This window comes from Phodopus roborovskii, unplaced genomic scaffold, assembly GCF_943737965.1.
Source record: "Phodopus roborovskii unplaced genomic scaffold, PHOROB, whole genome shotgun sequence".
In the NCBI taxonomy this organism is placed as follows: Eukaryota; Metazoa; Chordata; class Mammalia; order Rodentia; family Cricetidae; genus Phodopus; species Phodopus roborovskii.
The window spans coordinates 50,351,340-50,378,639 of NW_026126480.1; the positions used below are offsets into that span (position 1 = coordinate 50,351,340).

The 27,300-nt window shown below is 49.6% G+C and overlaps 1 protein-coding gene across 1 annotated transcript in view; it reads left to right on the forward strand.

The window, feature by feature from the left end:
• Kcnq1 (potassium voltage-gated channel subfamily Q member 1) overlaps positions 1-27,300 on the forward strand; it is a 314,995-nt gene that overhangs the window by 39,246 nt on the left and 248,449 nt on the right. The window contains exon 2 of the mRNA XM_051193455.1: positions 6,660-6,750. Within this exon, the coding sequence (XP_051049412.1) occupies positions 6,660-6,750 (91 nt within the window). The remainder of the gene's footprint in view (positions 1-6,659; positions 6,751-27,300) is intronic.

Genomic DNA, 27,300 nt, shown 5'->3' on the forward strand with positions numbered 1-27,300 from the left:
TTCCTACCAGAACCTTTTAATGAAATGAACTATGTCCTGAGCCAGTTCTCGAAAGATCTAGAGCCAGTCTGATCTCAGGGAGTAGGCAGTGGCTGGCCCAGAAGAATATCCAGCTTGGGAGTTTTGTACATAGGCAAAGGCACCAGAATGAGACCAGGCCACTCAGTGAGGCAGGCAGGGGCTGGCCTTGTGCAGGGATGAGGTGTGGGGGTACACAGCTTGTCTCTGGAGCTCCTCCAGCTTTCACATATACCAACTCCCACCTACGGCTACAGGCCTTGTGTGGCCCAACACAGGTATGAATGTGGTCCCACACAAAATGATAAACTTATTTAAAACTGTATAAGATTTCTTTTTGCTCATCAGTGTCTTGTGTGGACTTTGTAGAAGACAGACTCATGTCACAATGTTAAAAGTTTGAAAACCTGTAAGCCTGTGGCACCAGTACATTCTCTGGCCCAGCTGATTTTGATATTGATCAAGAATTCATGATCTTCTGAGATCATAGTGGCTTGATGATGCCTTGATGACAGATTAGAGGATGAGCCCCACCCCACCCCCCAACTTCCAAAGCTGTGGTGTAGCCTCATGTAGAAAAAACTCTTGCCACTGAGGATATGAGGGAGTCCACCATCATGGGATGTCTGGTACATCCCAAGTCAAAGCCAACTGTCTCCCCAGAAGGTGTTTAATGGGATTTGAGAGAAAAGGAGGTGTCCATTCAGATAGAGGAAGTGACGTAGCCCAGGGCAGCATGTGGAATAATTTGGCTCTTCCATTCTGAGCATTGTGGCCCAAGTAGCCAGGCTGAGCTTCTGTCCATGTCACCCTGTGTGTGTCCTATGCAGTGTTTGGACCTTTAGTCTCTCCACATGTGTCTGTATTTTATTGTCTTCAATCCAGAGACTTCTGAAGATGCATAGATGGCCTAAGCCTGAGACAGGCCATCACCTAGGACTCTTCACCCTGGGACTCCTACTCAGGGCTTAGATAAGGGAAATTATGCCAAACCTCTGGCACATATTGGGCCTTCAGCATGCATTGAGATGTGTCCCTTCAGGAGGTGGACTGGCCCAGGCTTTACCCTGAACAGCATGTAGATGGGCTGTCATGAGGAAATGGCAGTCTTGGAGTCTTCCAATCCCTGCCAACTCTATACAACTGACATTTGCTGTTGGTACCATCCTATGTGTGATCTTTCCTTGGAAAGCCTTAAACATGCTGTCCCCTCTAGCTAGAAGTTCAATATCCTGGGACATGTCCACATCCAACTTAAAGCCAGGCAGCTGGGAGTTCAGGCGATGATGAGGGTGGTTTGTGGGCAGCAAGTGAATAGGGTCCCACTCTAGACTTTCCTTCCCAGGCAGCAAATGTGAGGGGTAGATTATTAGAACCTTTCAAAGAACCTTTCAAAGTAACTCCCTAGGGGACAATAGCATACACCCATAGATGGGACTTGGGGCTCACACATCAGAATTTAGTCTGTGAGTGTTAGTTATATATGCAAAGTCTCATGGTATCTTCGTCTTTTAGTTCAGTCCAATAAGCCCACTGAACACTTATTGGTCTATGGGGAGCTGTCCCCAGGGGGCCTTTGAATGTTGATAGCTTCACTTACAGCACATGGCCTGTGTGCTTGGCCTGCTCATATCCCATTGTCAAAGCCATTTGTTTGATTTTCTTTCTTTTAATTTGTATGTGTATGTGTGCATGCATGCATGGGTGCACCCATAGAGGCCAAACAAGGGTATCTGATCCCCTGAAGCTGGAGTTAAAGGCAGCTGTGAGTCATCCAAGGCTCATGGGTGTTGGCAACCAAAACTCTGGTCCTCTAGAAGAGCAGTGAGTACTTTTAGTCATGGAGCCATATCTCCAGCCCCTGGTTTTCTTTCTTAAATCTATTTTAGCCATGGTGAAACACAGGTGCTGGCTGTGTCTGTGTGCTTATGTCAGAAGTGTGAAGCTCATTCACAGAATGTAGCTGCTCCCACCTCCAGAACTTTGTCTTTTTTTAGACTGAAACTGTTCCCAGCCCCTGCCCCCCCCCATTCTGCCTCCTGTCTTGGTAGATCTGGTAACTCCGGGGGCCTCTGAAGAGAAGCCTCCTAAAGTGCATGTCCTCTCATTCCTGGCATATCTTAGCAAGTATCCTCAAAGTCCACCCATGCCTAGTGACCTTTTGTGTATGACATTTCTACTAACAACACTCTCAGGGCACGTCACACTATTGTCATGTATGCAGATATAATGAATGACTCAAAGTCTTCTGAGATGTTTCAGTGTTACATTTTAGGTCCTGGAAATTTGATGGTAGCTAGGCTGAAGGTCACTTTCTCTGGAACAGACTCTGTGCTATTTGCATGTATAGAGCATAGCCCTTCTCAATGGGATGATGAGGTGTTGAGGAGTGGAGGCAGCATCTCTATCAGGCCTATGCCTGAGTGGGTCTGGTACCCATGGTTCTAGGCCCAGCCCTTGCCTCTCATGGATCGGTTACTGGTCAGAGGCCTGGTAAGTATGGAGGAGATCTCCAAGTTGTAATCCCAATTTGCCAAAGCTGATCTGTGCATGCTTTCATCACTATTCCTTATAGCCCTGTGCCTCCTGCTGGGGCAGCCACGTGGTGCTGGCTGGATGCCGTGTTCTGTGTTCCCAGGGCACCTGGGCACAGAGATATTGAAGTGATGTCCGATAAGGCATTGGACGTCCCTCAGGGCTGGGCTGCGGTCACGGCTGATGAGTTTGATTTAGAGTGAGTGGAAAAAGCAGGCTATTGTTTCTAAGAACCTCCTGTTTCATACCCTGTACAATGAACTCTCTTAGGAACATGCAGTTTGCATTGAGACACAGGCATTTTCCTGGATCTTAGTTTGCATTGCTCCTGGTGGATGAAGGGGAAAAGGTATCTTATGACAGCTTGACCTTGGGGTCCTGGGGTATGCAGGTAGGGTGGAGGGATGGTGGCTGTTCTATAGAGGCAGGAAGGGGGTGGGTAGTTGGCCTGTGAGCTCCACAAAGGCAGAGACCCTTGGTGCGGCCTCTCTGAGGCTCCCAGCCCCACCCAGGACAGGAACAGATAAAGTAGCAAATAAGATAAAACTCATTTTATCAGGAGTTGATAAAAAATAAACTATGGTGTATAACCCTTTCTCAGGCAGCCCAGTGTGTTCAAATATTTGAAGAACTGTTTAGCTTTTAGAATACTCGAGGCTAAAAGGCAGCCAGCACGTGGGGGCAGATTGCCACCATTGTCCCCAACCTCAAGGTTCCTCAGCAGGTCAGCATGGGCTAGCTGTGGTGGGTGTGTAGCCTAGCCCTGCCACTCTCCTGGGTCACTAGGTGGTATTTTGTCTGCACTGGGCATTTAGCTATTCTGTACCTCCACCCTAGGATTGGTCTGTATGTTCAAGGCCTTCCCTACTACTAGGTGGGGGTAGTCAGAGAGTAGGGGCCTTCCACAGAGTCTCCTTGTTTTGATACCTTCTTCTAGGCTGTAGATTTCCACCCACAGGCTGCAGCTGCTGTCCCCCCCACCCCCAGGCTCCCAAGCCTCCTGCAGATGTGGTCAGTGGGCTGTAGCAGCCATCCCTCCTTCTGAAGCTCCCTTTCTACACACACACACACGCACGCACACACACACACACACACACACACACACACACACACACACGCACGCACACGCATGCGCACGCACACGCGAACACACACACGCTACAATTTCTGTAGCTATTGTATTCTGTCTTAGAGTCAAGGCTACCTTATAGGGCTTGAAAGGCTAAGTTGTCATCCTGACAGTGAAAGAATTGAAATTCCATTAACAGGTATATATATCATTGTCACCTCCATGGTTCAACCTGAGTGACCTAAGGAGCTCCAGGAACCTCAGTGTCCCCTCTGAAATAGCAGCTGGATTCTAGCATGGTAACACTGTGACCTGTCAAATTCTTGTGGGACTGGTGTTACCCTCTGTCAAGCCCTGACCAGGTGATAAGTGAGTGAGCCTGGCCATAAAGTGCCCTGAGAGGGTCTCTTGACATTGGTGTTTGGGGTAGCAGGAGGTTTTTGTCATGTGTGGTGTCACCAGGAGTTTGGGGGCTTCTCAAATCCCGTGGGATAAAGTCACCACTTGACTTCTAGGTGTTGTGCCCCCGAGGGGTGTGCACTGTGCTGTAGCCTGTAGCCCCACGGGAGGGGGTGCTTCCAAGCTCCTACTGTGCTAAGTGGGGCTGCTTGGCTTTTTTCACTGTGGAGGGGCAGCCAGAAGGGGCTGTGTCTGTTTCTTCGTGCTGATCCCTCCCTCCCTGGCTCCATGTGTAACCACGGTCTCGGGTAGGGAGGGTGTCTGTTCTACTTTCTATTGCCTAGGGATGAGCCCAACCCTATTTCCCTGCCTGTTGTAAGTCAAAACAATACACACCCAGGATTAGTGAGGCCCCACTGTGTGAAGAGTCAGTCTGAGGAGAGAGCAGAGCCCAGCCAGAGAGGAACTGAGTCCCAAAAGGCCTCAAGAGCCTCAGGAAGCAGTTGGGAATCCAGACTGAGTCAGACCTCTCCAGCAGGCCTGGATGGAGGCCTAACCTGTGGATGGGTGGCAGAGGGGTGCTCACCTCAGCCAGTGTTTGTTGTGGCCACACAAGAGTGCAGAGGGCCCATGTGACTGGTTCCCCCCACAGGGGCTTCCATGGACCAATGCTGGGCAGTCAGATGTGGACACAACACTGGCCAGGAGGAACATCACTGGGGGACCTAGGCAGACCTGGCTGTCCTGCCATGTTGTTCGGGGAGGGTCCTCGGAGCTGAGGCAACGTGGAGAGTGGATCTGACGAAGCAATTCCTGGTAGCAGTACTGGGTGCCAAGGTTAGAGGGTGGCTACAGCCAGAGCCCTCGGCCTGTGGGGAATGCATGGTGCAAGACAAGTCCTCAATCTGGGGAGTACTAAAGTCTGAAGCTCACCCAGTTCTTCTGGGGCCAAATCAGATGTGTGCTCCAGGTGAGCGTCCTGATGTGGGAGGTGGCCAGGGGTCAGTGACAACTGGGGCTGTTGCCTGCCATGACATGAGGTTGCCATAGGTGTGGTGAGGGGAGCAGAAGCTTGGCATTAAATGGAGTTGTGTGTGTTTTGGGGTACTGAGATCTCTGTACTTCAGGCTCTGTACCAGGCACCTGTTCCAGAGACACTTTCACTGGCTGGGGATGACTGCAGTCACTAGAGCTTGGCAGAGATGCTTGGCCCTAAGTGTTGGGATCCCTCGATGGGGGACAGGGTGGGTACTGGAGCAACCTCTTTGCATATGAGATGGGACTACTTTGTAGGAGCCTCAGGCACTCTCTGCCTCCAGGAAGGGCAGGGAATCAGGTCCTCAAGACCAAGAGGAAGGGACAGGGAACCGGGACTGGGTCCACTGCCGTATCACATTAGTGTGATGAAGGGGAGCTAGAGGTGGGGTAGGCACCTGGGCTGGGGTAAGGAGGCCAGGGTGTGCATGGTGCAGTTAGTGGGCATGCCAAATCAAGTGTCTGTCACCGGGGAGGCATAGGAAGCTGTGACTGCTGGCTTTGGCCTGGCAGGGCAGTTAGAAGGTGGGTGTAGTTGGGCTTTTGTCTCGGTCACTCCTCCAGGCTTCTAGCAGTGGTTGCAAAGGCCAGGAATGAGTGGAATCAATCAGTCTTGGGAGGTGCTGCGGGAGACACGAGTTGTGCCTCCCCCAGGAAACTCTGGCTGAGTCAGGCCACTGTGTGGTCTCTTGGGAGGTTGAGGCTGATGGTCTGGGCCTTATATATTGAGACAAACTGATATGGGATTTGTGGAAGGTGTGGGAAGGGTCTGTGCTAGGACCCTGATGTCTTTGTCTGCCCCTTTTGTGGCCCTGGGACAGTGTGTCAGCTCCCCTACTTCCATTCTGATGCCCAAGAACCTGCCATGTAGGCATGCAGAGTCTTTGAAACACCAATCTCCCAAGCATCTCCCTATCTGCTACCCTGTCCCCCAAGTGGGAGCAACTTTGAAGGCCACCTTGGATGGTGACTTGAATGGAGAACTCAGCGAAAGGGAGACTTATCGTTTCAGTGCCCTTGGAATCAGAGCAGGTGACAACTGTGCCCTCTGTGTGATAGCTGTGCCTTCTGGGTGCCCTCAGGGTACAGGTCCTGGCTGTGCTTGGCCCTTCTTTCTTGGGTCTCCCCATTGCTGAGGGACTGTATCTTCCTGCACCCTGAGGCATGGAGCTCCCCCCCCCCAGTTTGAAAAATTGGCTCTTTTTGAGCTTCATTTGTACACCAAGGTTCTTGGACATTTTAAGGCTGGTCCTAGGAGACCCTGACACATTGTTCCCCTCCCCATGGTCATGGTCACCAGGCTATGTGATATTCCTGTGCATTGGCTGCTCCAGAGAAGTCAGGTGACAGATGCTCTTGGGATGGGGATGGGGTGGCTACATAGTATGGCATTTTCAAGGTCTAAGTACATTGAGACACTAATCTGGGACGGTTCCCTTGATGGTAAATGGTTTCCATCCTGTGGACCCCACATCTGAGTACATTAGCTGAGGGATTACTTGGGGATTGCCAGGACTAAAGATCTTGTGCGTGGAGTCTTGGGAAGGAGGGAGGTAGCAGGGTAGCTGGACCAGGCACTGACCATATGTCCCCTGTCTCACAGCTTCCTCATTGTTCTGGTCTGCCTCATCTTCAGTGTCCTGTCCACTATTGAGCAGTATGCCACTCTGGCCACCGGGACCCTCTTCTGGATGGTATGTAGGCACCCAGGGCCATCAGTGAATGTCATCACTGCAAGTAGAAGAGGTGAAGGAGGGCTGGGTAGAGTAGGGTCAGCCGTGGTCTCCACTACCCTGGTACTGGGGTATCAGATAGGTGAATTCCCCTGCATTCTTGACTGCCAGGACTCTGGGCTGTGTGTTGAAGGGCAGGAAGAACATAAGGGGCTTGAAGCTGGTAGTCAGAAAGGCCTTTGTATGGGAAACTTCCAAACTGGGCCCAGACAGAAGACAGGAGGTCATGGGCATGTTGACACTGAAGGGTGGTGGGTGGGGGACAGTGCCTAGTGTGTGTTATTGCTGACTCATGAGCCCTTCAGGTGTCCCAGCCAGACCCTATATCAGCCCAGGAGACTTCCATGCAACATTTCTTGCGGGACCACCATAGCAGTCCTAGTGGGGACCACAATACCTTGGTACACAGTTCAGGACTTCTCTGCAGATTAGGACATCTCTCCCATGTGCCCTGTCCCAGTGTAGAGTAACATGTGGAAAGTTTGAGGAATGGAATTCCCAGATTTGACAAGGGACTTGGGGATTGTCCTGTGTGAACCACACACTGCGACAGACTTAGAAGATTGCCTTTTATGATCACACACTTTGTGAAGGATTTGAGGGCTGTCCTGTGTGACTCTATAATCTGAGAGGAGCCAACTCTGTCTTCTTCTCTGTGGTCTTGTGAACCATATGTTTTGAGGGACTGAAGGACTGTTCATCTAACAACTGTGAGCCCTGAAATATAGCCAGGGTTGGATATTGCAGCTGAGGCAGGCCATGTTCTGGCAGGACTATCCAGATCCTGGAGACAGTTGGCATAAGAATAGAGTACTCCATGCATCACCATTCACTGTTGGGCCAGACATGGGGCCATGTGGACTTTAGAAGCAGTGTTTAAGTGGCTATGAGCCTCCTGGGAAGGTGGGTGCAGGTATGGCTGGTACTATGGGGACAAGATGATGATTGGTGGTAAAACCCCAAAGGGGTGCAACCTAATGTTTTTCTGCTTGGGTGTTTTCCTCTTGTGATGAGATGTTCCTGGCCCTCACAGGGAGCAAGGACCACAATTAGTTGCTCTTCATCTTCTACAAAGTGGGCCATAGGTGTTTCTTGATTACATCTATACAGCCTGTAGGATGGGAAGCTTGTCTTGCTAAATCTTGAACCACAGTGATGGTCATTCAGTGGCACACGTTTTTCATGTGTCAACTTTATCTTTCCTTTATTACTTCTAGATTTGAAGCTGCAGGAAATATTCCTTTCCTGGGTCACAGAGGTCTCTGGTTCTGGCCTGAATGTGATGTCTTCTTTCCTGGGTTTGAGCAGTCACGTGTGATAGTGCCAATGTCTATGGGAGTCTCCATGAGAGCATGAGGCGGGCACTGCTTCATTCCACCCCTAGCTTTCCAGCGCAAAGTGCCACTCACCCCAAAGCCCTTTCCTTCCCCTCACCTTAGGATGTGTCTTCACTGTAGACCAAATCAGACACATGGCTTACCTGGAAGTACCCAGTTCTCCACAGGCCACTGGAAGTTTCATCTGGCCAAGCCTCTGCACCCTACAGTGGGCTCTGTAGCACATTTCAGGGTCCTGGCAACTTCATTGTCCCCACTCCAAGCCTGACAGTCAACACATCCAGCCTAGGACACATCCAGCCTAGGACACATCTTGTGTTAGGATACCCACATGGCTGTGGTGCGCCTGACTCTGTGGGGTTACTGTAGTTTTGCATGTGGTTCAGGCAGCTGGTAACATGGACAGACAGCCGTAAGCTGTGATTGGAAGTTGTAGTCACTAGAAGGTGGCTTCTCTTCTGATATTTCCTGGGATTTTTCCCTGTGGGCCTCAGCCTATGACGTCCCTGCACTTCACAGTGATGCCTGTGCCCATGATCACTGAGCTTCAAGTGCTGGTCCGTTCCTTGGGCTTTTCCAAAACCAACATCCAGCCAGTTCACCTATTCTTTACTTGGTGTCATGTGGCTGGCAGGATGCTACCAAATCTCAGCTGGCATCTGTCTTGATGTGTTGAATGGCCAGCCTCAGTTTCCTGGGTGACACCTCTCAGTCCCAGAATATAATCTTTCATGACCTGTCAGATGGAGCTTTTCTCTTTTGTTAGGGACTTTTGCATGACCCTTGTATTCTTTCACAGAGTGAGAGGGCCCTGGCCCCTTAGTCTTGCATGTGATGATATTCCCCTAGGTTCCCTTGTCCACTATAGAACTGGATGCCACACAGGCAAGGCCTAGTCTCTGGCTGTGTTGTGAGAGGACATAGCACCTGGTTGCTGCCGAGGGGAATGGCCCAGGTCCCTCCCCAAGGAGCTAGGGTTCTGGGGTCCCTGGCCTGGGACTTAGTCTGGAAACCTTGAGCCAATAGTAGATGCTGGTTCCCATGTTTAGCAGGGTCTGACTGTCAGAACACTGTCCTGGGAGGTCTCCAAGCACACATCTGTATATGCATTCATGAGACTATGTTCACACAAGAGTATGCCCATGTATTCAAACGAACACATTCCTATATTCAGCTGTGTCTTTAAACATGCTTGCATTTGGTCTGAGCATGTGTGTGAGTGTGAGCGGACATTTACATGTATTTGGTTTCATGTATACCTGTGCATTTATTATGTACACACTGTATTGTGTATCTGTATATGAAGCTATGTTCGTGTTTGTGTAAACAGTGTTTTCATATGCAACCATATGCTCATGTGTCAATATATATTCTCATGTGTGTGGGCCCATGAATGTACCGCCTCACCCCCAATCCACAGTAATTTCTGGCTTAGGCTCCCTCTCCTGGTGGCCTCTGCTGCCTCCCTCAGGCTGGGCTCTTTCTGGGGCCTGTATACCATCTGGTGGCTACTCTTGGAATTGCACACTTAGGTCCTACTACCCCAAAGCCAAGGCTGGTGTGGGTGGGACTTTGTGATGTCCACTCCCCCATCCCTTCCCTCTGTGCGAGCAGGTCCCCACTCCCAAGGCAGCCCCTCCCAGTCTGTTCTGCTTCCCAGAAGTGGCTCTTTGTCCACCGCAGTGAGGGCAGTGACCTCATTACCTCCTTTGTCCCTTTCCCATTCCCTGGACCCTTTCTGCTCCACAACAGCTAGGGAGAGATTTTATAGAACAAAACCCTGAGCGTCCCAGATGCTCCCTGGGTGGTTTGGGGTAATTTCTGACTTCTTTCTCATGGTCCTCAAAATGCTACACATTTAAGCAGCCCCCCTTTTTCCAATCACCCTCTCCCTCATTATCACTTACTTTCAACTGCCTCAGGGCCTTTGCATAGGCACTGTGCCCAGCGGAGTTGCTTCTCTGCTGTTAGGGCTGACCTCTGGTCAGCTCTGCACTCCCTTCTGGAACACTGCTCTTTTCTGGGCAACTTGGGTGTGATGGGGTTCTGTGAGTAGGCTCACATCTTTCTTACACCTTTTCACTGTGTCAAAGGAGGCTCAATATTCTAGCTGTTCAATTGTATACCTAAAATAGGATACACATCCATCTTCTTTTTAAGTCTTGTTCCCAGGCATGCCCCATAGGGACACCCCTGAGCCTCAGTTTTCCAAAGTATAGAGATGAGAATCAGCCTCAGCCTTGGCCTTCCTGATTGGCTTTTCCTCCCCCCCCCCCCCCGTGAGTGAGTGTGTGTGTGTGTGTGTGTGTGTGTGTGTGTGTGTGTGTGTGTATGTACAGTGCCTACAGAAACCCGAAGAGAGTATGGCAGAAACCCTGGAGCTGGGGTTACAGACACTTGTGAGCTGCCCAACATGGATGCCCAACCAAACTTGAAACCTCTACCAGAGTAGTGAGGGTTCTTAACTGATGAGCCATCATTCTGTCCCCTACTTTGTCACAAATCTGTGTCCTCACTTGCTGGCCTTTGGAGGCCATACCTTCCAGGGTTTGAACTGGCTGTGTCTAGAGGCTCACTTCAGAGTCATGACCAGAGATGGTGTTGGAGACAGTAGGGAAGAGTCAGGCATGTGTTCGGCCTAGACATGGACAAAGAGAGAAGTGTGGTGCTCAAAGAGCCATGTGTATGGGGTGTTGATATCTTCCTGGAGGAAAGGATGCTTGGTGAGAGGGCTAGGTAAGGAGAAATTGTCTGCTGTGGAAGACCACCAGCCGCTCACGGCCCCCAGAGGGTGGATATGTCCTACCTAACCCAGGCAGATATCAAGGTTATGGATTCCAGGCCTCTGGGGTGAGAATGGCCGTTGGAGCCGCAGGCTGAGGGACACAGTGTAGAATGCAGCTGTTACGTGCAGTGGATAGGAGAGGGTTTGTAAGAAGCAAAGGTGTTTGTTTCAGCCTTGGGGCTAAGGACAATGCAGCATCTGCCGGGCTGGGAAGACACCAGGTGGCGCTCTTGTCATACGCATTTCAGCAGCCCTTGGGCCGGGCCCAGAGTGCTGAGCGCGGGAGCCCAAACCACAGTCTGGGGTGCCCTGCAGGGGCCCAGGGCGAGGGAGCATTGTGAGGGATTCTGGGAACATATTGGGTAAATGGCGGGGAAGAAGTCACGCGAGGCTGCGGTCCCAACCCCAGCGCCGATACTCCTGCCTCAGCGCCTGGCTTTCCTGGTGCCAGAGCCCTGTTATCTCAGCCAGGGCCAAGGAAGCCAGGCGGCCTCCGAGGGATTAAGCATTCTGCTGAGCCAGGCATATTCCCTGGGTCTGAAAAGCTGTTCTTGGAGAAATCTGGGCCCTGCCAGGCCAGGGTCTGGCTGGAACTTTGATCATGTGTGTTGTAGGTGTACTTGGCTTTGAAACCTGTTTGTGGCCCCAAGGAGGGCATCCCCCCACCCCAATTCCCCCCACCCCAATCCTGCTTCTGAATTCAGAGCAGGCTTCACATGCATCTGTGGACGTGGCGCACATGTGTGTGCACGCCGTGTACGTGCACGTTTGCTGGATGTGCATGCACGCCGCCAAACCCACCCACCCCTGCTTGCAATAGGAGACCCTGGCCAGGCCCAGGTGCAGGGCTGTTTTTTGTCTCTCAAACCCCAGCTTGTTTTCAAATCCCACACAAAGACAGCTGCATTGAAAAAGTACTAACACAAACTCCAGCTCCATGAGCTCTGCAGCCCGCATACCAGGGAACTGTCCCGCCATGCCTGCGGTTAAAACCCCTGTGAGCCGGGCCGGAGGCCTGGGGGATGAGGTCATCTCTCCAGCTTCCTCCCTCTCTGTGAGGCTCCCTGGCCCCGCAGGGGCGACCCACCTCCCTGCAGCTGGACCCTTCCTGGCCCGCCCTGGCTTTCTGCAACTCTTCTTGGCAGGCCTCAGTTTCCCAGGGGCAAAATGAGATCCTGTGGGCTCTCTGAGTCCTGGAGACAGCCCTGCGTGGGTCCCACTTTCATGTGGAACAAGGTCGGCTCCCTAGGTCTCAGACCCTCGTTCTCACTCAGCAGGGCCCCACATGTACTTGCACTCATTTTCACACCCTTTCCTGCCAGTGGAGAGAGACTTATTCGTGTTAAATGCAGCGCCTAGCTTCATGTCTTTGTGCTGTATCTGGGCTTTGCCTTGGTTTAGTTTGTTTTCACGGTCTATCTGTTGTAGAGTGTGTTCTTATCTCTTGATCTGCTGCTGCCTGGAGTTGTAGCTGGTGTCTTGTTTTTTTGGCTAAGACATGGCTCAGGTTGTACCTGGTGCAATGTTGCTGCTTGTACTACATTTGGTCGTGTGTCACACTGCCTGGTCTGGAATCTCTTGTGGGGGCATTAATACCACACCAGTCACTGGCTGCACTCATAGAAGCCAGTATGTTCGCTCCGACCCTGTCCCTGAAGACTAGTTTGCAGCGGAGGGAAGGAGACTCCTGTAGGTTGAGTCATTGCTGCCCAAGGTCAGGAGACTAGCAGGCAGCTTTAGTTTCCCACTGACAAACCCAAGGTTGACTCCCTGTGAGGCCCCAGCTCTCTGCTTGGAGAGCTCTTGCTCTTGCAGCTCTTTAGCGGAGCCATCTAGCTAACCATGTACCCAGTAGTATTACTGGCTCTCTTCCTGGGGTCTGAGTCCTCTGGGAAGACATTTTGTCCCTCTCAGGAACAAAGCTTACTATTCTTGTGTCCTCAGCACACCAGGTTCCCACCATCCTAAATTACAATTTTCTATTTTAGAAGTATGCCCACCCCACACATGCAAAGATGCCCACCTCTTTGGTTGAGTTGTTTTCTCCTACATTAATTGAGGCAGAGAATGTCTACAAAGCCCCAACTGTGTTTCAGGCTTTGGGCTGATGGAACATAGGCTATAGATTCACAGCTTGAACTTCCACCACAGGGCCCTGTGGACATAGGAGGCCAGTCCCCATAGCCATTTGCATTGAGCCCCTGGGACTGGTGTTGGGGCTAAGTGAATGAACAGACATGGGCTTAGCTCTGGGTGTAGCGCCCCCCCAACCCCAGGCATCCAGAGCTCAGGAGGCTTGGGGTTACTCTCCAGACATTTCTGGCACTCTCTCTAGGAAGATAGCTGCTCTGTGATTTGGACTAAGTGGGGGATGTGGCCTCTGGTCTGGGTGGGGGGGTTGGTGATCTGGGTGAATAGATGGGGCTGGGCTGCTTCTCAGGACCTCAAGACCTCAGAGCCATGCAAGCAAGTCACACTGGCAGGGCTCAGAACTTGTGTGTCCTACTAGAGTTCTATAAATGTCTGCCATGTTGAGCCTGAAGCAAAGCCTCTTGCCTCCTAGCTGCCCTTTCTGTGGAGCTGGATTCTCTTTCCCAGTGTCTTTCATGTGCTGTTATGGTGCCCATGAGCTGGGCAGGAATGGTGAGCAGCTCTGCTACTATCTTCTCTCTTTCAGCTACTAGAGAACATAGGTGTTGCCCGGGGGCACCGAGACCCTGCCTATCTGCCTGCTACGGGCCAAGAAGGATATGGCAGCATATAGTTTGCAGGCTTGTGGACTCTGCATTTTTATTTCCAAACCAGGATAGAGACTATGTGGCTCTGGAAGCCTATAGCAAGTACTTTATGGACTCTGAGAAGGTGGACAGACCCAATCCTGTTTAGAAAGAATTTGCAGACTAGTGGTCACTAGTGTACTTTGTTTTTATTATTTTTCATTGTTTTGAGACAGTATTTTATGTAGCCCAGACTAGCTTCAAAGTCAGAGATCCACCTACCTCTGTCTCCTGAGCATTGAGGTTAAGGGCATGTACCCCACTACACCTGGCAACTTTGAGTGGTCTTGAACTCCTAATCCTCCTGGTTTCAAATGAAGCATGTGCATTAAAATAGTACTTAGATTGCTGTGTGTACTGACCAATTGGTGTACTGCACTGTCCACACTGGCCTAGTCTTTGTGGCCTAGGATGGCTTGTGGTCTGTTTGGTTTTACAGTGTCTTTCATCTACAATCCCATGTTGACATACAAGACAGTTGTTCCTAGTTTGTGCCCCTTTGGATGACTCTACCTGAGGCCACTAGTTGTTTTTCTCTATTCCATCTATGTCACTGTTTTTTTTTTCTCTCTATAAATACATCATGTTGGGTTTTCCCAAGTCACTGAGACTGTGTCTCTTCTCTTTAGAAGGCCACTGTTTGCCCCTAGAAGACCTCCTTTGTAACTGGCATGACTGGCTTTAATGGTCAACTCACGAGCTAGGGTCACCTGGAAAGAGGGATCGCCTGCATTGGGCTGATCTCTGGGCATATCTGTGGGTGATTGTCTTAAGTTAATTGGTGTGGGAAGGCCCAGTCCACTGTGAAAACCACCAATAGGCAGCGCCTCTTGCACTAAGAGTGGAGAAATGGAGCTGAGCATAGCAACCGAGCAAGCAAGCAAGCGATCATGCATGCACTCATTTCTCTCTGCTCTTGGCTGTGGCTGTGATGTGACCTGCTGCTTGAAGTTCCTGCCTTGGCTCCCCCACAGTGGACTGTAAGTTGGAATTGTAAGCTAAAACACATCCTTTCCCTCTCCTAAGTTGCTCCCCACCCCCAGGATATTTTGTCAAAGCAACAGAAATGAAACTAGGATGCATCGGACATACCTCCTAGGAGGCCACACTAGGAGCTGGTGTGGAAATGGCAGGGCAAGCCATCTCTAGCATAGTGTAGACAGTTTAAAGGCCACGGATTCTAGGTCATCAGGTTTATGGGGTTTAAACTCACCACCACCCTGCCCTGTTTCCTTTGTGCAAGGCCTGTACTCTGTAAGAGCAGGAAGGCCAGCATCCTCAGCTGCCACCAGATTTCCTGAACCTCCCAGGCCTCAGTGTGGAGGGTCCTGCAGGACACAACAGCTCTAGTTTCTGCATTCACTGTGAAGCCAGCACCATGCTGTGTGCAGTGATAAAAAATCATCACACATCACATTTGTTCATAACAAGATGGAGTCATGAGGAGCCCAGGGCGGGGCAGGGGGGCGGGTGGAGAGGAACCTTCTGGAAGGACACAAAATCTATTGCTTATTGTGTGACATGCAAGAAACAGTTGGAGGCTTCTAGGCAGGATTGGGGATGCAGAGAGGGTTGGTCTTCCGGAGGCTTTGTAGGTGGAAAGCCATGACTACCTGGGGTTGAAGGGCCTACTCCCCATTATTCTTTCTTCAGGGCTCATCTCCCGAAGGAAAGGAGGAGAGGGGAAGCAGGTTCGCATGGCCTCAAGAAGACCCCTTGGATAGCTAGGGGGAGACCCTGGTTTGAGGGTTCTCTATACTCTGCCCTGAGTACTCACCACTGTCTCCAGGGCCTTCACTGACTCAGGTTCTACAGCAGATGATACATGTGCTGTGGATGGCGGGTCTGTCCCCACACTGGGCAGTTGCTGAGTCTTAGTGACAAGGCCCAGGTTCAGTATAGGAACCTGGGGAGAGGCCCACATTGTATCTGTTCTCATTGTTTCCTTGTGGGCAAGTGGTCAGTGCCACCTCTAGCTCTGCATCTTGCCGTGGGGACTGAATCAATGGGTGGGGACCTCCCCCTCCCCCATTCTACAGCATGTCTTAGTTCTCAGACCTATCTTCCTGGGAGCTTGCCATCCCCATGCCACTCTGGGGCCCCAAAGACCATCCTTCTGCTCAGGGGAACTGCAAGGGGTCACTGGAACATCACCAGAATCCTCCATCTCTCTGTGTGTGTGTGCATGCGCACACAATTTGTGTGTAGTGTGCTTATGGCTTCCCATCCCCTTCCCAGGGCCTCCAGGTATCTGGGTGGTCTCATACTCCTCTCCCTCCCTCTCTTCACCCCCTACTCTCCCTGCCCCTTTCCTAACAATTATGCTGACTCAGCTCCAGGTTGGTAAGGAATTATAAATCAGCCTGGGTGGCCAAGTGTGGGATGTCCAGTAGTTCTTTGGGGTCTTGGCTTATGAGAGGGTTATATGGGGCCTCCCATGTCAGTAGGAAAGGCCTTTCTGTGGCAGGAGCCTCCTGCCCTTCTAAAGGAGGACATCTGTTCAGGAGCCAAGGGACCTAAGGCAAGCAGGGTCCTATTCACAGACTCCAGGAAGTAGGGGTGTGTTTGTGGGGGTGTCCCTAGGCACTTTGTTTTCTGTAGTCTAGGTCTGGCTGGGGCACAAGGAGGCCTCTACTCCCTAGAGCCGTGGGTTCTCTTCCCTGTCTTCTCCACCATCCTTCCTTTAGGCCCAGGACAAAAGTCAGACCTGGGGTGGGAGCTGCCTGCTGGGGAGTGGTTCTCCACTTGGGTTTAGTGGGATTAGAGTATGCTGGCCAGGGACAGGTGTTTCCTTTATGCTCTGCCTGAGACTGGAAAGAGCCTCCTCAGTGAGTGCTGCATGCGGTGGGGGTCTCCAGTTCGGAGTAGCTGCGGGGGTGGTGGTGGTGGTGTTAGGGTTTTGTTAGGCCCTTGTTTTTACATCTGACCCTGGCCAGCTGGAGCGCCTCGCTTTAAGTGCAGGCTAACAGCTGATATAACATAGTGGGGTGGGCTGAGCAGGCCGCCCTGGCACCCCCTCTCCAGTGGGGCGCCCGGGGGCTGCTTGGGGGCTGTGTTGGGGGCGAGAGGATGAGCCGCAGGGGCCTCATGGCTGAGGGGCACAGCTCGGGGTAGTCTGCCAGCTGTCTGCCTGGATGAGCGGGCTGCCTGAGTGGCGCAGGCTGGGGCCCTGAGTGTCCCCCAGGGCGTCACACTCAGACGGGCTCCCATCACGTTCTTGGCCTCCCAGGGTCACTCAGAACGAAAACCAGAGGCCCAGGCTGTGTGCTATTGAAGCATGTCATTGTGTGACTTCGCAGGTGGGAGGGAGGGAGGGGGTTGGGGGCAGCCTCTCAGGGTCGAGAGGCACACTTGAGCACCCAGGCCCCCTGGCCCCTTGCTTTTTTGAGCTGACCAGTGAAGGAAGGCTCCAGCAGCAGCTTCCAGTAGACTGTCTGTCTCCTGGTGATGAGGCTGCATGGCGACTCTGGGTGGAGCAAGTGGGGTTTTGGGACTGGGGGCTGGGGCTGGGCTAAGGCAGTCTCTTCAATAGCTGTGGGAGGTGCTCTGACCCAGAGGCCATCTCAGTGTGTCTGGATTGCTGGGCTTGAGAAATGGAGTACGTCCTCAAGTACCTTCAGGGTCGTGGCAACCAGGAGCTATGCTCTCCTCCCCCATGTGAGTGATGCTTGGGAAGGCGCATCCTGGCCTCTGGTGTCAAGGCCTTTTGTGTTCTCTTCGTTATTTATAACACAGACTCTTCTCTGGAGATGTGGCTCAAGGGCCTGAGTTGCAGGTGGACCCGGCACTTGTGGTCTGCAAAAGAGGCTAGGAGCTGCAAATGATGACAATGGCTTCCACACTTGCTCAGGACCGTTAAATAGCAGGTTGTAAGAAAAGGGAGCCTGGTGCAGCTGGGATGCTGGATTGCGACGTGCATGTTCAGGGTTGCACATACACAAAGAAGTGTTTGGAGGCACACATGTGCCTGACCTGTGTGCACTGCTCTTACTTGCATGCACAGATATATGCACAGATATATGCAACTCGAATGCTCTGCTCAGATCTGGGTCTGTGGGAAGTGGGACCCCCCCTTGGGGGTCCATTTCATTTGCACATTTAATTCAGGAACTGTCAGCATAGACGCCTGGACAAGAACAAGGGCCTGGGGACTTCTTTATTTCATGTTAAATTTATGTTTTCTTCTTTTCTTTTTCTTCTTTCCTTCCTTTCTTCATCCCTCCCTCTTCTCTTCTTTCTTTTCTTAACATGGTTCTATCCTCTAGCTCCCTATGTAGCTGAACCAGCTCCTCTGGACCTCTGTTTACTCCTAGGTCAGAAAGCAGGGAGACATACATGGATTGTACCAGGGAACACAAAATGTGAGCATTCTCAGCCCAGAGCCAGTGGTTTCAGGGCTGCAGCATTCGGGTGGGCAGTGGCTGCCTAATTCTACAGAAGTAAGCAGGCAGGGATGGAGAAGGGTCCATTGATGGTATCCTGGGATGGAGGGGCCTCAGTTAGGAATCATACTGCTTTGGGCTTTTATCCTGGTGTGTGCTGGCACATATCATATTTAAAGCACGTGATTCAATAAATTCTGACACACAAGACCACAGCCACAGGCAGGAAAGCATGTACCTACCATCCCCAAAGCATCTCTGTCACTCATTTAGGTGGTGCATGCTGGTCTGTTTGTTACAATAGATACTTCCATTTTCTAGCATTTCCTATAAATGAACCACTTATAATGGCTTCTTTTTGTCTGGACTCTTTGATTAAGTTTCATGCTTTGAGATCTATCTAGGTTCATGCCTTTTCATCAAAACTGAGCAGTTTTACCCCATATGGATATACCATAGTGAATACTCCTGTTTCCTTTTTTTCATGGGCCAACACTTAGGTGTAGAATGCCTGGATGATGTGGTTAGTATTTATCTATCTATTAAGGAATTAGCCAACTAAGGTTGTACCATTTTGCACCCTCTGAGCAGCATAGAGATATCCAGCAACCTCCTGTTTTGGTCGGTTAGTCCTCTCCATAGCAATGGACCTAGAGTGTGTCTTGGGGGAGGTGGAACTTAAGTGTATCTGAAATTCTATTTCCTAGTGACTGAGGGGGTTGAATCTCTCTCTCTCTCTCTCTCTCTCTCTCTCTCTCTCTCTCTCTCTCTCTCTCGTCACTGTCTCTCCCTCCCTCACCTCTTCTCCCCTCCCCCATGTGTGTCTATGGGTGTACCTTATTTTTGAGACGAAGTCTCTCATTGAACCAGGAGCCTACTGATTTCAGCTAGCCTGGCTACTCAGCAAGCTTCAGGAATCTCTGCCTGTCTCTGTACCCTGTCACTCAGTGCTGGGATTACAGACATGTGCCACAATGCCCAGCTTTTTAAGTTCTGGGTATGAAACTTGGTTCCTCATGGTTATAAGCTGGCACTTTGTTGTCTGGGCCACCTCTCCAGCCAGGTGTCATCTTCTTTTGTGGTTGAATTGGCATCCATATGACTTGTTTGATGAAACTGCCTTTAGATCCTATTCTAAACTGTCTTCTTATGTATGTTATGCTGTTGTTTTTCTAGGCCAGGGATTGAACCTTGGATTTATGCATGCTAGGCAGTGCTCTAGCACTGAGCTAGTCCTTAGTCCTGCCTTCCTACCAGTGCAAGTGTCAACATTCTTTGTGAAGTTACATAGGTCTGGGCTTTGCACATAGCTTCTTTCTTTCTGTGGCTTACCTTCTCATTTATTTAACAATGTGATTAAACAACAATGTTTGGGACTGTGAGTTGGCCCAGAGGTAGAGAACTTGCACAGGTTTCCATTCCTAGCAATCCAAGAAAAAGAAAAATCTAAATTTTACAAAGTAAAATTTGTCTTCCTCTGTTTGATTCTTACCTTTTAATTTCATATTCAAGAATCATGTGTTAAACATGACAAATGTTTTCTTATTGTAGTTCTATAGTTTTGATTTGTGATTGTGTGTGTGTGTGTGTGTGCACATGCACACATGCACACATTATGGGGATGCTCACCCACTCATGTGCATGGGGAGCCAGAGGTGACACACTTCCTCCATCGCTTTCTACTTTAATTTTTGCCCCTCACTCAACATGAAGCTTACTGTTGGAGCTTACTGTTGGGGCCCCAGGATCCACCCGTCTCCACCTTCCAGTGATGAGGTCACAGTCACATGCAGCTATGCATGTCTTTTGACATGAGTGCTGGGGATCTGAACTTAGGTCCTCTACCTTTCATAGGCAGTGTACTCCTGGAGTCATTTGTAACGAGTATGGTTTATCTGCCTGCCGCCTGGTCTTGTCCTGCCGCCAGGCCGCCAGTCCCAAATAATGCACAGAGACTCTGTATTTGATATTATACTGTTGGTCAGTTACTACTTTCTTATCGGTTAGCTCTGTCTTATTATTAACTCATTTCTATGTATTTCCATGTGGTCTTACCGAGAGCGGAGGAATGGCAGTTCTGTTCTCTCCAGGCTCTCCATCTTGACTCTTTTACTACTTCCTCTTTCCTCCTTGTCTCCTAGTCCCTCCTATCTTCCTTTCCTATTGGGCAACAGTGCTTTATTCATTAACCAGTATGAGAAACATATACAGAATGACATCTCCCATCATCTCTTCTTTTTTGTCTAAAATAAAAAGAAGGGTTTTAAGCTTAACATAGCAAAATATATAACACAACAGTTATCAAGTAAGTATTACAGTTAACAATATTAAGTCCATTAACATTTATCATGATTTAAGAAAATATTCCATCATCTGTTCTATCTTTGTGAGTCTAAAGTCCAGCCCCTTGTGTGAAATGTAGTTGGCAGTCTATACTTTTTCATATGGATGCTGAATTGGTCTATTATCATTTTCTGGAAAGAATATCCTTTACCTCCTGAGTCTTGGGTCATCCTTTTAAAAGTCCAGTGTGCCATAAGAGTGAATCTGCACGATTCTGTCTTCAGTCACTGATCTGTCCTCCTGGGATGCCATACTCTGCTTGTTATCATCGAGGAAGGTCAGTTTAAAAGAAAACAGTAATTTGTGGAGTTTACTTTCATTTTTCAAGTGTTTTAGCTATTTCTTGGTCTTTTGTGTGCCCATATAATGTTTAGGAGAGGCTTTCTCATTTTCATGAAGAAGTGTGGAGTTTTTCTGGAGAGATGAACCTGAAGGTCAGCTTGGGGAGAACTGGCCTCAGGAATCCATAAGCACACATGTCCTATTTTGAGCTTAACTTTCTTTATTAAAAAAATAAATTTATTTATTTTGTGTGTGTTAGTGCAGGTGTGTGGTGGCCAGAGGACAATTTGTCTGTCTTCCACCATATGGGTTCTGGAGATCAAAACTCAAATTCATTGGGCTTGGTAGCAGGTGCCCTTTACCAAATAAACCATCTGCCTGGCCCTCAACTCAAGTTCTATCAGAGATGTTTTACAGATCTCAGCATCCAGATATTTTTAACACCTATTTTCAAGCCACCTAAGTTGTTCTTTTTTCTAATTTATTTTAGATTTATTTTACATGTATGGGTGTTTTGCCTGCAAGTATGTCTATGTGCCCCATGCATGCCTGCTGTCTGCAGAGGTCAGAAAAGTGCATCAACCCCCCCTGGATCTGGAGTTAAAGATATTTGTGAGCAACTATGTGAGTGCTGGGTAGAACCAGGATCCTTTGGAAGAACAGCCAGTGCTCATGATTGCGGAGCTGTCTCTCCAGTCCCAGCTGTTCATATTTCTGATGCTCTTGGTGAGGCAAGTTGAGTTTTCCTCTTTTCTTGGACTCAATGAGCTTCATCCTGATGCCATCTGAACATGACTGACTTTTCCCCAAGAGAAGGGCCTGAGTAGAATTTAACTGGCATGGTTCTGTTAATTTTGATTCTTTTTAGAACTGCAGGTATTTTGGTAAATTCACCCATCTGATCTTACTTGTTCTAGAAGCTTCTCGTCGGTGCCATTGTTATCATATGGCATTAACAATGTTGGCTGCCAACAAGAAAAGAATTAACCAATCTTTCCAACTGGGATTGCAGGTTTCTTTTATGCCTGTGGCATTGTCTGACGTTGAGTCTACAGTGTTCAACAGATATAGAGAGGGTAGTCATATTTTATTCCCACTGTCGGGAGTATACTCATTGCTTGCCATCTTGTGAAAGGGTAATAGTATGTTTTCTTGACATACAGCTTATTTAGGACAGTGTCCACCAAGCACAGGCATTTTTGATTGCCTTCTGTCCCTCTCTCTGATTTCTACCTGGATCTGTATTTGACTATAGACAATACTCAATATGCCTTGAATCCATCACAGCTTAGTACGGTTCAGCTTAGGGCCCAGGATATGGTTTGCACAGATATCCCTCTGTGATCATGTCATGCTTATTCTGCTGGTGCTGGGAGGCTTGCAGTATGAGCAACAGTACTGTCTACCTTGGCTGTGTCCTTACTGTCTTCTGCATACCCTTTCATCTGTCACCAAGGAACTAGTGTTGAGATCTCCTCCTTTAAATGGAGCTTGTAGTTCTTGAAGGCTTTTCTCAGTGTATTTTGAAAACCTTTCATTAGGTGTGTTTGTGTTTAGGGTTTGCAAAGACCTCCTGATGACTTTGTCTATCTACTGTTATGAAATTGCCTTCTGAACTCACTGGTAATTTTGTTTGATCTTTTCTTTTGTTAATGTGAGCATGGTATGTCTTCTCACTCATCTTTATTTTAAACTGTGACTTGATGTTCTGAGTGTGTTCCTTGTAGGAAGCATGTACTTGGGCCTTCTGAACCAAAATCTCTTTCTCTAGTAGGTCCATGTTTACTGTCATGGCTGAGGTTATTGGGCTCTCTCCTCTGCTAGAGCCTTTGTGAATATATTTTTGTTATCAGAGAACAAAGGGATGGCAGAGGGGGCCTGGGTGGCCTTGTTGAGTGAGCAGTAGGGATCCTATAGTAGGAAAATGAAGAGGGTTGGGGTCTGGTATCTTCATTGGAAGAGAGAGTACCCAGCAGAACCTTTAGCAGGACCCATGCCTGGCATGGGTGACCAGATGCAAGAATTCCAGGTAACAGAAAGGAAGTGAGGGAGATGGTGGCTGTGGGTTGCTACAAAATTTGTGCTTCTGTATAGGGTGCTTGGGGCCAAGTATGGTAGGAACTGAAGTAAGCACCCTCCTCTCCATATGGGAGCTAGTGCTGTGGACCTGAAGGTCACTGCCTATATGAGTCATGCAGATACACACCTGGACCTGACTTGATTCAGGAGGTCTAGAGAAGGTTTTCACTGGTCCTGACAGGTTTACATTCTCAATCAGAACCAAATTTGGCTGTGTGAGAGAAATAAGAGACGGAGTGGGATGCACACACATATAACTCTATCCTGTTACTGACTGCACTCTTATATTCACTCAGAAGATCACAGGTCGGACAAAGAAAATTCCCGTGTAACCAAAATGTTTCCATAACTGCTCACATTCCCTTTTTTAGACTTGTGGATGCAGTTGGGGTACCCCAGGGGGGACACATTTACACGCCTGCCAATGGCTAGGCTCTGGAAGACATCTCCGGAGTTAGCCAATCCCTTGGGGAAATTTTTTCTTAAGCAGTGTTTGTAGGTATGTGGAGGAGGAGGTTGGATACAATGACCTCCTTGAAGGTGAGTCTCATTTCATCCCTCTTTGACCATGCTCTGTGTGTGTGTGTGTGTGTGTGTGTGTGTGTGTGTGTACATGTGTACGTGCGTGCACACAGCACACATGTACTCATCCATGAAGAGTGTATGTGTACACGTATGGGAACACCAGGCTCTGGGTCTAGGCTGATTGAGTTGGGCTGTATATACATGTGTATACACACACACACACCGAGAGAGAGAGAGAGAGAGAGAGAGAGAGAGAGAGAGAGAGAGAGAGAGAGAGAGAGAGAGAGAGAGAGAGCTGGCCTACCTTATGTGGAGGTGCCACTCTCAACTTGGGGGCAAAGTGAGGACACATTTGGAGGGAACAAAGGGGCTCTGTTCCTCGCCCACACCCCTGCTCCTGTGAACTGCTCTGGCTCAAATGCCAGCACTTTGGAGGATCTTTGGTGACAGGTACTGGGTGCCTGGACAGGACCAGGTGTCCTAATCTCAGGGCTGTCTCCAGGCTAAATGCCAGGGTCCTTTTCCCATTGGAGGGCTGATTCCAGCAGCCACGTTCATCTTGCAGCTCTGGGTCTTCCACGTTCCAGTGGCCAGTGTTAGGGCCCCAGCACCTTGTTGGGGTACCATGATCCAGTGGAGGCTGATTGCAGGGAAGACAGTCTGCTTGGGTATTGAGAGGTGTTGTGGCCAGGCTTAGGTGTACCTGGACTGGGCCCCTGGGGGGACATCCCTTGCTGGCTGGCACTGATTTTCAGCCTGCCCACCTCTTCCACTTTTGCCTGCCTTTGAGAGCAGTCTGGAGTCCTGGTTTTCCATCTGAAGAATTGAAATGATATATGACTCTCGAGGGTCATGGAAACAGGATAGAGGCAAAGTGCCTGCCTACCAGTCCCAGGGACCTGCCCGAAGTCCTGGGATACTTCCAGTAATCATGCCATGTGGCTGCCAGGAGGGTGGGCCTCCATTCCAGCACCTGGAGAGAAACAAGAGGCCCTGTGTGCACCACTGCACTCCAACTGCCAGGGGCCTGATAGGCCTCAGGATGCCTTATGGGAAGTAACTGCGAATGGCCTCATGCTGTGCCATACACCCATGTGACTCTGTGCACCCTGACATGTGGGGCCATGTGGGGCTGGTAGCCTGACACCCAGTGTATTCTCCATAGAGTAGTAGGAAGGGAACCCTGGTTTTCCCAAGCGGAAGCTTGGGTATGGTGACTGGGAGTGTGGGAGCCCACAGACTTAGGGAAGGCAGTGGACATACCTGGAGGTGAAGACCCTAAAAGTGAGCTGGTAGGAACCACGGCTCATGACGCCTTCAGCAATGTTGATTGACATGGAGGTCAACCAAATGTAGTTCTAGCAGGGAACAGAGGAATCAGGCTGGGGCACAAGCTGACAGTGAGACCAGCTTCATCCTGTGCCAGGGCTGACTCTGGATTTTGTTCTATAAGCATGTCTGTCTCCCTGGAGGGCAGACTTTCTGGCTCAGAGACCTTAGCAGGGAGGAGCCATAATACAGGTCGTAGTTCTTGCATGCTGGCGGCTCTCCATTCTTGCTGTCTCCTGGTTTGCCCCCACTTCTGTGTCATTGGAGGATTAAGTGGAATGGCATAGCAGAGGCTGAGGAAGCAGATGTCACAGAGACCCAGAGATCTCTGTGTTCCTCACTGAGCCCCATGGCTGCTGGGCAGGTTACATAATGGCACCATGCTCAGCTGGGGACGAAGACAGAAACAGATATGCAGTGATAGTCACCCTTTCCAGTCTTTTCACCCATGCCCTGGGTGCCAGGTCCAGGGCATAACAGAGCCCCGGGTGCCCTTGAGAGTTTGTGACAAATGCTAAGAACAGCAAGGTGAGCCTGACATGAGTCACTTGATCGTCCCCTCCCAGGAAAGATGCTGAGGGAGTCACAGCTGGGCTGGACCCCCAGAGGCTGAGGGAGGAGGCTGGAGGAGAGCTGGTGGTCAGTGCTGGGAACAGCACTGACACAGTGTTCAGGAACTGTGACATGAGTACCTACAGCCAACCCGGTGTGGTGGCAAGGTTCCTTTTTAAGATTCCAAACCCTTAGCTTAACTCCTTTTAGTATTCAAACTTTTTAAACATTTTAAAGAATTTTATTTACTTGTTATTATTTGTGTGTACCTATGTATGCATACATATGAACATGCATGCCATGACAGACATGTGGAGGTCCGATGAAAACTCTGTAGAGTTGGTTTTCTCCTTCCACATTTCCGTGGAATTCAAGGATCAAATTCAGTGTGCCAAGCTTGTGCGGCAAACACCTTTCTCCAATGAGCCATCTTGCTGACTCCTTTTTAAACTTTTTAAAAAGCCACCAGCGACCCACCCGTCTCCTAGGCTTTTCTTGTGTGTTTTCTGTTTTCTTGTCTTAGATTTAGCTTTGTTGGGCTTAAGTTGTGTGCTGCAAAACTCTCTCCCATGTGAGACGTCCGGTTCAGTGAGTTCTGGCAAATTCCTAGGCCAAGTTGAGTTCCTTCACACGCTCTGTACGCCCTGTACCACGGCCCATCCCTGCACCTGCACCTGGGAACTATCCTGTCCCCCTGAGAATGAGACTGTACAGCACAAAGCTCCGCGTCTGGCTCCCATCACTTTGCAGGGCTCACTTGAGGCCCGTCTGCTTCTGGTCTGTGTTCTGGTTGATTCTTTCATTTGGAAAGGATAAAATGTACTGCAGCTTGTTTACCCGTCCACAGGCTGATGGACATCTGAGCCGTCTCTGGGGCTTGGTTATTATGATTAAAGCAGCCATAAGCATTGCACACATGCTCTGGAGTTCTTGCTTGCCTCTGTTGCTCTCCAGAAACTCCTGCCCTCTCCCTGAGTGTGGTGGTGTGAGTGTGTGGGGTGGGGTGGGGGTGGGGGTGGTGGACAGTGTGTTCCAAAGCTGCCAAGCCCTTTGGCAAGATGGCTGCCACTGGCTTTGCTATCACCACCCTGGGTGCCACTACAGTAGCTGTGGGTTCTCACCAGCACTTAGTTTTGTCTATGTGGGGGCTGGAGAGATGGCTCAGTGGTTAAGGGCACTGGCTGCTCTTGCAGGGGACACTGATTCTATGCCCAGTACCCACATGGTAGCTCACAAACATCTGTTAACTCCTGTTACAGGGACCTGGTGCCCTCTTCTGACTTCCTTAGGCACAAGACAAGCACATTGTGCACATTTTCAAATGCAGACAAAACACTCATGCACACTAAAAGTAAACAGATAAATAAAAATGTATTGTCTGCTTTTGAAATTTTAACCACTCCAATCTTAATTGTAATCTGCCTTTTCTTAGCATCTGCTGGTGTGAGCATCCATCACCATGGGTCTCCTTCAGGGAAGTCTTCAGTGATTTTCAATTGTATGTCTCCTTCATGCTGAGTGAGAAGGATGGTGTCCGTGATCTGGAATATGTGCTCTCTACCGCTCAGGCCTCTCCTCCCCTGGGCTCATCTTTGATTCGACTTAGCAGCATCGTTCAGAAAGCAGTTTTTAATTTTGATGAACCCATTTCATCAGGGCACTCCCCTTTTCCTGTAAGGTTCATTTTTTTTTCTGTGTGTCCCGTCTAAGAAATATTTGCCTAGTGTAAGGTTATGAAGCCTTTTCTCCCTCCCCACTTTTTAAATAGGAATGTTATCGTTTCATGTTTCTTGTTTAGATTTGTAATTCCTTCCAAGTTTAATCTCATGCATGGTGACAGGTACGAATCGGGACTAAGTCTCCTTTGCATGTGGTTACCCTCATGTCCCTGTGACTTTTTTTTTTTTCAAGAAATTACTTTGGCACCTTTGATGAAAATCAGTTGGTTGTGCTCTGGGTCCAATTTCTGGACTTTGTAAACTGTTCTGCCAGCAAAGCCTTGATTGCTGCGACTTCTACACTAAGCCCTGAAATCAGGTCTTGTTAATTCTCCAATTTGGTTCATTTTCAAAGTGTGATGCTTTGCTGGACCCTTCACAGTCTCTGGAAAATCAGAGAAT